This window comes from Corapipo altera, unplaced genomic scaffold (assembly GCF_003945725.1).
Source record: "Corapipo altera isolate COAL_440 unplaced genomic scaffold, ASM394572v1 62, whole genome shotgun sequence".
Lineage (NCBI taxonomy): Eukaryota > Metazoa > Chordata > Aves > Passeriformes > Pipridae > Corapipo > Corapipo altera.
In genome coordinates, this window is record NW_020884894.1 from 12,122,179 (window position 1) to 12,131,903 (window position 9,725).

Here is a 9,725-nt window from a genome sequence, read left to right on the forward strand (position 1 = left end):
AGCCCAGACATGTCCACCCTGTCCCCAGCAGAGCCCAGACATGTCCACCCCTCTGGGGGTGCCAGTGTTGTGCCCTGGGTGGGACTGGTGGCTTTGCTCAGAGAAGCAGCCCCATGCCCCCAGCACAGTGCCCCCAGCCCAGTGCCTGAGGGCTGTGGGAGAGTGAGGGGCAGTGCAGGACAGAGTGGTGGAGAAAAGCCCCCTGAGCTCTCAGGAAGCCGGGAAGGGAGGCAAAGAGAGAGGCAGCTGCTCCCCCAGCTCCCCTGTGCCCCACACAGCGTCTGCTGCGCTGCCCTGGCCCCACAAAAGCACCCTCCTCCTCCTCCTCCTCCTCCTCCCCCTTCACCCCCCCGCCCCAGGGAGGAGGGTGCAGTGCCGCAGACCTGCTGGGGTTGGTTTGCTCGTCGATGGCATCCACAGCACTCTCCACGGAGCTCAGCAGGGACTGGGTCTGGTTCGCTGTCTCCTTCAGCAGGAACCGGGTCACGAACTGCTCCACGTTGGTGCCGCTCTCGTACACCTGCCAGGGCACACAGGGATGTGCTGAGCCCCAGCACTGCCACCCAGCACCTTCACCCAGCACCAGTGCCCAGCACCAACCCCCAGCACCGTCCCCAGCACCGCGGGCACCCCGCCTGGCCAGCACCCACCCCACAGCCCCCACTCCAGCTGGTCCCCTCTGTAGGCCCCGGACCGTGAGGGCCACAGGAGGAGTGGGCAAGTGCTGTCCCACCCCATAAATCCCACTGGCATCCATGGGTCACCCAGCACAGGGACCTCCAGCACCCTCGGGGACAGAGTTGTAGAGGCAGTGCTGGGAGGGAGTGTGGGCAGCGAGCACATCAGCAGTGCTTTGTGGATAAATCTATAAGCAAAGCAATGTAAAGAAGTGATTACCCAAAGCCTGTCGTTGCTCTTTACCATTACTTTAAATTACTTTACTTATTTTCTTGCAGGGCTGGGGGAGGTGTGAAAAGTGGCCCCTCTTGTGCTTTGGAGATCCCTACTCTGAGAACTTGAGCATGTTTTACAGTGCTCTAGTCCACAACAGTATGGCCAAACCAGCACTAAAGAAAAAGGAGTTTGGGATGATTAACAGAGCTGGATGTACTCTTTGAGAAGCTCCCAAGGTAATCCAAACCTTTCTGAGACAGACAACATTCTAAAATATTTTAATAGCACAATTGATCAGCTTGAAGCACCCAGGGGCCCCTTCCCAAAACAGCTTTGCTGAGCCCTGCTGATGGCTCAGATGGTCCTGCTCCTCCACCTCCTGCCAGCCAGCAGCAGAGGTGGGACAGTGGCACAATTGGAATGACCCCAGCACACCCAGATGGACACTGGCACAGCACATTATTCCTGTTTTACAGCGAAGTGATTAGCAAGGTTTATTTCCATGGCAACTGGAGCAGCTCTGCGAGAACCCAGAGGGCCTTTATCTTTTATATTAAATCATAAAAGAAGAACGAGCTGAAGGAAAAACCCTTGGGGTTCTGATCACAGAACTGATTTCTCACCCCTGAATTCGTAGAGAAGCAGGAGATTCTTGGCAGCTTCTTGAGCATCCAATTAGCAGAGGTTAATGACATCTGTCTAACACAACCTTGCCCCTCCCACGTGGGGCCTTCACCCAGGCAATTATTTCATCACCTAATACATCTTCCACTGGCCACACTCTGGCCACGGTGGGTGTATTAAATGGATACATTTCCTTGACAAACACATATCATTGCATTTGGGATCAAAACCAATTTTTTTGCTGTTATCTCCTCTTGGCTGCTCCCCCCCAGCCAGCCCTGCCTGCAGCCAGCACTCTGCCCGTGCTGAAGGCACAAGTGCACTGATCAGACACTCCAACAGGCCCTGCTGTGATCACAGATGAGCTCTCACACCCAGCCCAGCTCTGGCTGCTCAGGGTCTGGTTGCTGCCTGGGCAGGGGGCAGCTGCTCCCACGGGCTGGGGGCTTTGTCCCCCCTCCTGCATTTGGTGCAGACCTGCCTTCAGGAGCTGCCATCCCTGAACACAGAGCTGGGTGTACTCCTTCCACTGCAATCCCTTGGGCTCTCCTCTAACATGATTTCTTTGGGATTGCAAAAACAAGTCATTAAGAAGACCAGCTCCAAAGGAATCCTTCCCATCGTCTTATTAAAACATTCATCAGACTGTCCTAGTGAGATTTAATGAGGTTTGTTCTTATTAATCTCACCTGGAAGAGTTATTTCCTCCTTGCTTTGCCTGAGAAGTTAAAATATTTATGGAGATAATATAATAATTGCTGCTCAGTGAAGCTGCTTTGTGCCAGAAGCTCTTGGACATCTCCAAGCCTGCTCTTTTCTGCCCATCAGTTCCAGGCTGGAAAGTTCCAGTCCAATTGCCTGGCCTTGATGTCTGCTGCAAACAGGTGGCTGTGCCCATTTGCAGTGAGCAGCAAATGTGAAAGCCTCGTTGAAATCATGGACTTGAGAATTGAGTGTTGATGCTCTCAGGAGAGCCTCAGAAATCATCACCACCTGGGAAACCAGGGCATCAGCCAGAGACGTGGAAAAATGAGAGAAAAGTGGGATAAGGAAAGCTTGCTCTATCAGAGAAATACTGCACAGTGCCAGGTCAGCAAGATGAGGTCCAAGCCCCAAATCTCTCCCCTCTCTTCACGTCACAGGCTTTTAATGTGTCTGCAAGGCACCTTTCCCCACACAGCAGTGAAAAACCTCAGGGCACAGTCTGCTCAAAGCCCCACCACAGCTCTTCAGCTTCTCATTTCCACATGCATCCACCCAGAGCTGACCAAATTCTGGAACAGATTAATTAAAACACCCTTGGGATGTGTTGCCTGTGGAAATCACAGCTGGGACTTTGATGCTGTTGCTACCATCACACCCAGCATCCCTCACCAGACACTGCAAAGGATGTCTAAAAATGGGCTCTCAGGACCTTGTCCTTGTGGGTATCAAATGACTGGAAAAGGAGACTTTTGGCCTTGCTGAGCATCCTGAAGGTTCTTTGCTGGCATTTTTAAAGGTCACTATTCAGCTCATAAAGACTACAGGGTGTAAAATATAAATTATTCTGCACCACTCACTAACTCAGACACCCATGTGACCACCCCACAACTCCCCTTCACCAACAAGGCTTCCCAGTGCTGGTTTTCAGTGAGATTGGCCAAACTGGCTGACAGTTTCCAAGCCTGGGGACACTGATGGCTTCTCCAATTGTTAATAATTACAACAGAAGCACACCCACAGAGGGATGGCACTGAACTGAGGAGGCTTTTCAGATGGAAACCAAAGCCAATTCTGCTTCACCCACATTTTTCCTTCAGTTAAAGAACCCAAAACCCAACACCACACCTACTGCAATGCCATCAACCCCCCTGCCAAGCCTCAGCCTGGGATGATGGGGAGGTTATCATCTCCCACCCACTCAGCCCTTTAAAACCAGGCATGTGTTGTGCTCTGACCTCTGACTGGCTGATTTGAATTTGTTGCTCATAGTTGCCTGTTTTCTTACAAAAGATATTTTCTTTTAATTAGAATAGCACTCAAACCTGCCTCTCCCTCCTTTCCCTCTCCCTGACTCTCAAATCCCTTCCAAAGCAGAGACCCAAAACTGATTGCCTGGCACACAATCAGTAGAAGAAACCTGAGGAGAACAGACACTTAAACAGTTGATAAATGAAAGCATTACCATATGAAAGACACTCAGCCTTCCTAAAACAGCTCTGAAAAGCCAAATAAGACACCTGTTCAGATTAAAAAACTTACAACGACATCATATGGATCTTAAAAGCATTTTACTATAAAATCCTCCTTTTGCAAATCTCAGCATTGGACCTTTCTCAGCTCATGTTTACCTTGTTTGATCCTAAAGGTCTCCTGCCATGGACCCTTCCCAAGCAATTTATCACAGGACTCTCTGTTCTCAGAGACTCTCCCTCCCTGGAATCCCCTCATTTCTCACCGCAGCCACACAGATGGGAAGGGCAGGCAGGTACCTGTAGGATCACCTACAGATCAAGAGCCACATGACACCTTTGCTCCCTGTCCCCTCACCCAGCAGGCAAAGAACACACCTGGAACTGTGCCCTCCTACTTCTGAACACCCTGCTATAATGAGCCTTTTGCCTCACACAAGTTCCTGACTGTCTGTATTAGAACCCTCCAGACAGCAATTTAATACATATTTTATTGCAGTTTTCCTAGGAAAGCAGAGATTTTGTTTTCCAAACAGGACCTGCCCAAAAGGCCCTGCAGCTGCAGCCGTGTGGGATGGCCAAGCTGCTGAAGGCTCAGCCTGGTTGTGTCACTGCTGACCTGCTCCTGCCTTTGCTCCTGGTGGCTCCTGCAGAGCTGCTCTGGGGCTGGTTGGCAAGACCACAGCACTGACATCTGGTGGGTTTGTTCCCTTCACCACATGATCCACCCAACTCCCAGGAGCAATAGGCTGAAAACAGGAGGGAGGAGGAGGAAAACCACGTCCTACAGGAGGACCATGAGAGCTGGAGCCAGGACAGCACACGTGGGATCTCCAGAGAAGGTGCTCTTCCTTTTCAGAGAGAGAGGAGGGATGTGAATTTTGCAGCTACAGAAGAGCAGAAGAGCAGTGAATAAGCATCTTCATCTAAAAATAAGTTCCAAGAGAGACCTTCCCAAGGTTCCTCTCCCTGCCAGCCCCACTGTGCTCCCCAGCAGTCTGGCAGCTCAGCTGGACCTCGTGCACAGCCCTCCAGGCTGGCAGGAAAATCAGTCAGAATGGCATCACATGGAAAAGCAGTTTTCTGGTCTGGACTCTGAACAAAAAAGTTGGGGAAAATTCAGTCCTTGCAGAAGTGAAGCAGCACATTTTGCTTTAATTTGCAGGGCAATATTTTCTTTAATCAGTTTCAGAGAGGAGTTGCAGAAATACTTTCTGAGAAGTAAAGCACTAAACAAACACATCTCATTTCCTTTCAGGTTATTCTTGAACTGCAGAATTCCATAACCTATCCAGAAATCCACATCTGGTTTTTGCTGTAGAAGTTGATACAGAAATTTTCAGAAATATTGTTCAAAAGATGACTCAACCTTTACCAATTCACTGACCCATCACCACTCCCTTCTTTTATCAGCCACAATCATTCACCATGATTACATTTTAACTGCATCATAGGGATGTTTCATCATATAATCACCCGTTCAAGAATGGGGGGGAAAAGCCAGTGATAATCTCAAAAACAACTCCCTCCAGGTTGTTCAGCAGAGCAGGAGAAAACCTGCTCACATAAAATGAAAAAGGCTGAGATAAAGGATTAGCTGGAGCATGGAAAGAAAAGATTTCTTTTTTTTTGAGACTTATTTCTACTGACTATTTTATCTGGAGGTGTCATCGTTGAAAAAAGAGCAATATCACATTTGGCAGGCTTAATTTTGACAGGTAGGGATGTGAGAGCAATCTACATTGCTGGTCTTGGTTGTGCTAAAAAACAAACAAAAAAATCCACCATTTTTAGCATCCAAGGCTGCTGGCAGATGGTGCTTGCTCTGGGGCTGTAACTGAGCTGCTCAAACAAGTACAGCTTTGAAGTTTGTTTCTGAGGGCTGAAAACTGAGAGAGACCCACGGCCACACTGGCACGAGCAAGAGGGAGAGCAGGTCTGATGGAGCAGCAGCTCCCACTGAGCCCCAGGGCCTGACATCTTCTGTTCACTGAGATGACAGCTCATAAGGCAGAGACAAGAAGGGTGGATTGCTGCAGGAACATTTTAAATCACAAATAACATATGCAAAACTATTCACCTGTATGTAGATGCCTCTGAGCTCCCTAGTGCTGCTGGAGCAGCAGCAGCTGGTATTGAAGGTCAGTGCATTCAGTTTTCCCTTTATGATTTACATATTTCTCATCTAAATAATGATTCCCAGGGGAAAACATGTTTGCAGCTGGTTTGGGTACAGTGCCAGTCCACAAGACACGTGTGGTGTTTGGCACCCTGACATGAGAAGGCTCTCAGAGGGTGATGTGTCACCACATGGTCATATTTCTGCTCCAGGTCCACTAATGAGACAACTGATAGACTGGCAGTGGAGCTGTCAGTAAGCAAGCAAGAAGTAAAACACTGTCATTCACATCTCCCTTTTTCTCCCTGTCCAGGACCAGCTGCTGAGCATCAAGCAGAGGCTGGTCCAGGGCCCCCTCAGGTCCTCAGGCCTCCTCCATAAACCCCTCCTGCAGTACCACCACTCTTCCCTGAAGCCACTGTCATTCCAGCATGTGCATGAGGGCTTGCTGCAACTTCAGCTGCAATTTTGGGCAATTCTGCTTTCCAAGCACTCTCTTTCCATCTGGGACAGGGCAGGCACCAAGGTCAGTCACCAGTTCTTCTTGGACCCATCTGGTGCCCAACAGGAGCATCTCCAAGAAGGAATGATTTGACTTTAAATCTCAGCTGCTTCGTCCTTGAGGGCATTCATCACCCAGCATTTTTCTGGAGCTTCTTTGCATCTTGTTTTTAATAAGTTTGACTGGTGAGTCACCAAAGGTCAGCCTTGCTGATGTTTCCAGGGTCAGTCCTGAAAAATGCTTCACTGGCAGGAGCTGGAGGCAGGAGCAGCCCCAGTGCAGCCAAAGCTGTGTCCAGCAGGAACGGGGCTGATTGAGCCTCTCAGGTTCCAAAACCCACAGCTTTTGTTAACCCAGCTAAGGCACATTCCCTGGGGTGCCTGGGTGAGGGTTTGTTCCGTGGTAACCACCAGCTCATGCCATCCCTCTGGCTCCTGGGCACTGCCCCCTGGCACCCTCAGAGCTGGCAGGGAGGGTGGAGGCACTGGGTGGGCACTGCCCCACACTGTCCCCCAAAGCTGGGGGTCAGGGACTGTGGCAGAGGAGCAGAATTAACCTGGCTTTGCTCCCCCAGCCCCCCCATACCCACACACCCTTCGACACCGGGCACACAAACCACCCTCCCCAGTCACGTTGGGTTTGGTATTTGCCAGCAGCACTACACAACAGTGAAAGAGAATTATAAAAGAACATCTCCTGCTGTCAGCCTTTTTTAGATCCCGAAAGTTCATTTCCTCTCTCTCCAATTTCCCTTTGCATTCCCCACCGTCACTGACAGTCATTTCAACGCAACACAGACATCACTGTATTGGAAAATAATTACACTGACAGATTTTGTTTGGCTGCATGAGACCTTCCACCACCGAATCTAATTGCTGCTGATGCTTTACGAGGTCCTCCAGCACGAGATAATTGCTGCTTTCTCTTTTTATGGGCAAGAAATAATTGTCTTTGAAGGTGAGAAATATAAACAGCAATTAAATGCCGTGGTTCTCCATGCCCTCCTGTCAGTTGGCACCTCTCGTCAGAAAGGCAACACAGAAGAAGGTTGGGCTTCATTCATCATTTGCACTGAATACACTATTTGAAAGGGAGGGAATAGGAACACTTCTAAATGATCAGGAGTGATCTCCAGCTTCTGAAATGTGTATTTGTTATGGAGAATCAGGAGCAGCTCACAAGCAAAGCAGTTTGCTCACAAGTCACGATGCTCAGCATCATCACCAAGCCCTTTGCAGGATCTGGCCACAGGAAAAAATGTAGGGACAGCAACCTGACCTAGTGGAAAGTGTCCCTGCTCATGGCAGAGGGGTGAAACCAGATGAGTTTTAAGATCCCTTCCAAACCAATCTATGGTTCTGTGATTCTACAAGACCTTTCTGGGGACACCCATTGGGCAAGTGGCAGCTGGCACCAGCTTTTGTAATCCAGGGGTGTGAAAAGCACTATGGTTTGCACTTGGAGAATCTTTGGATGCTGCTGCCTGGATGTTTATCCTATTTGAACACTGGAGATGAGTTTCTCTACCACCCACAACAGTTTGTTTTCTGTTGGATTTTCTTTTCCCCCTGCTTCTTTACCTGAATAAAGTGCCTGTGTTTGAATAATTCATTGATGAGGTTTGTACCACTTTGTTCACAAAATCACAGCAGGAGCAGTGTTTTTGATTAAATCCCTCTTTGCCAGCTCCTCTCTGTGATGGAGTCTTGCTCTGCTTGTTCTCTTGCCAAGAGTCTGCCAGGCAGTGAAGAGCAACAGCCCCATGGGCTGATAGAATGTGGGTGCTGAGGGGATGCTGGGCTGGCACTCCCTCCTCTGGCTTGGGAAACGTCTGCCTTCGAGATTAAGGGTGTTGTGATCCTTCAGTGTGGCAGGAGGAAGAAGCCTCCAGCACTCCAGCTCTCCCTGGTCTTCTCCACCAGACCCTGATGGAGGTGACCAGCTCAGGTTTGGGTAAATACCCTCAACCCATTGCAATTAAGGCAGGAGAATCCTGGCACAACTTCCTGAATCAAGGAGGGAGAAAGATGCTCTTATGAGTGGACTGAGATTATGAATAACCATCCTGCTTCTGCTGCAGATGTCTTATGCAAGGTAATACCCACATGCTCAGATGCCTAATATATGAACAGGGAATAAGCCACCTTCCTCTTGCAAAATATTGGGAAGAATTAGTCATATATATTAACCTCACATTGGAAAAGCAATGGTGGAAGGCATCACGGACAGCAAGGTGGAGTGAATTACTGAGATCTCTATTAGCATGATAATATTTATTTAAAATACATGGTTGGCAAATCTGACTGCCAGAAAATTTGCTAATAATGAATAAAAATGAGGCACGAACAGACACAGCAACTTAATTAGAAAAAAATGAACTATTACTGTTGTCCTGAATTTTTTCATCCTTTCATAATGTTGATAAAAAATTCACGAACACTTCAGGCAGATCAGTGATGGGCCAAAGGCTTTTGCCTTTAATTTATTATGGCAAGACATCAACATGTGAAATACGTGCCTTCACTTTCCACTTCACAAACATCAGAAGGGATGGAATTCGATCAAGCAGGAAAATCAGGCTCTTTACTCAGCAGCAAGATGGGAGAGAAATTTGCTGTTTCCCACCCTAACTCCTAAAACTTCTTATCATTACCACATCTTTAATGTGGAGTAATTTGAGTTTCTCCTTTAGCTTCAAAGATAAATGGAAGGGAGATTTTAATTTGGATTACTTGCAGGAGTGTTGTGGTTGGACTGGGAAGTCCTTGTGGCTGCTTGGAAAAAGCAAAACCTCCCTCCTTGGCTTGGTCCTCAGTGTACCCCACTACTCATGAGTGAAGAGGGACACGACTTTTCACTCACTGTGGCACAAAAGAACAAGGCAAATATGGTTGAAGGTAGAAGTGGGAGAAGGGATTGATTATTCTTGAGGTAATAAATATCACCAGCATAGCCCAGTTACATTATTAAGTGGTATGGAAGGACAGGAAAATGATTTCCAAGAAATTAAAAGTCTATAAACACTTCTCTCATCCTGGTAAGACAACAAATGGGTGGTGCACCTCTCAGCAGGGATGTTCATATGGTACCTCAGCTCAGATTTTCTAGGAATTCATAAATAAACTTCAATATGCTTCTTGATCCGTGTCATTGTCTCTATTAGTCCATTATTAACACTGTCATTAAGGTATGTGGTGGATTTTTTAAGAACTTGGGGCTATCTTGCATATATAAAACAGGACACTATGTCTTAGGTTTGGTGCTTGCATGATTCCCCTGTGGTCTGTCAAACACACAGCCCCTTGTTTCCAGCACAGCAGCTGCACAGGAGTGACTGGATTTCTGGAATGTAGGATGCCTTCCAGCATGGAAACTGGATTTCTGGAATGCAGGATGCCTTCCAGCATGGAAA

At 48.2% G+C, this 9,725-nt stretch overlaps 1 protein-coding gene across 1 annotated transcript in view; it reads right to left on the reverse strand.

Moving 5' to 3' along the window:
* Positions 1 to 9,725, reverse strand: part of NECAB2 (N-terminal EF-hand calcium binding protein 2) — a 65,370-nt gene that overhangs the window by 4,508 nt on the left and 51,137 nt on the right. The window contains exon 6 of the mRNA XM_027646938.1: positions 384 to 520. Within this exon, the coding sequence (XP_027502739.1) occupies positions 384 to 520 (137 nt within the window). The remainder of the gene's footprint in view (positions 1 to 383; positions 521 to 9,725) is intronic.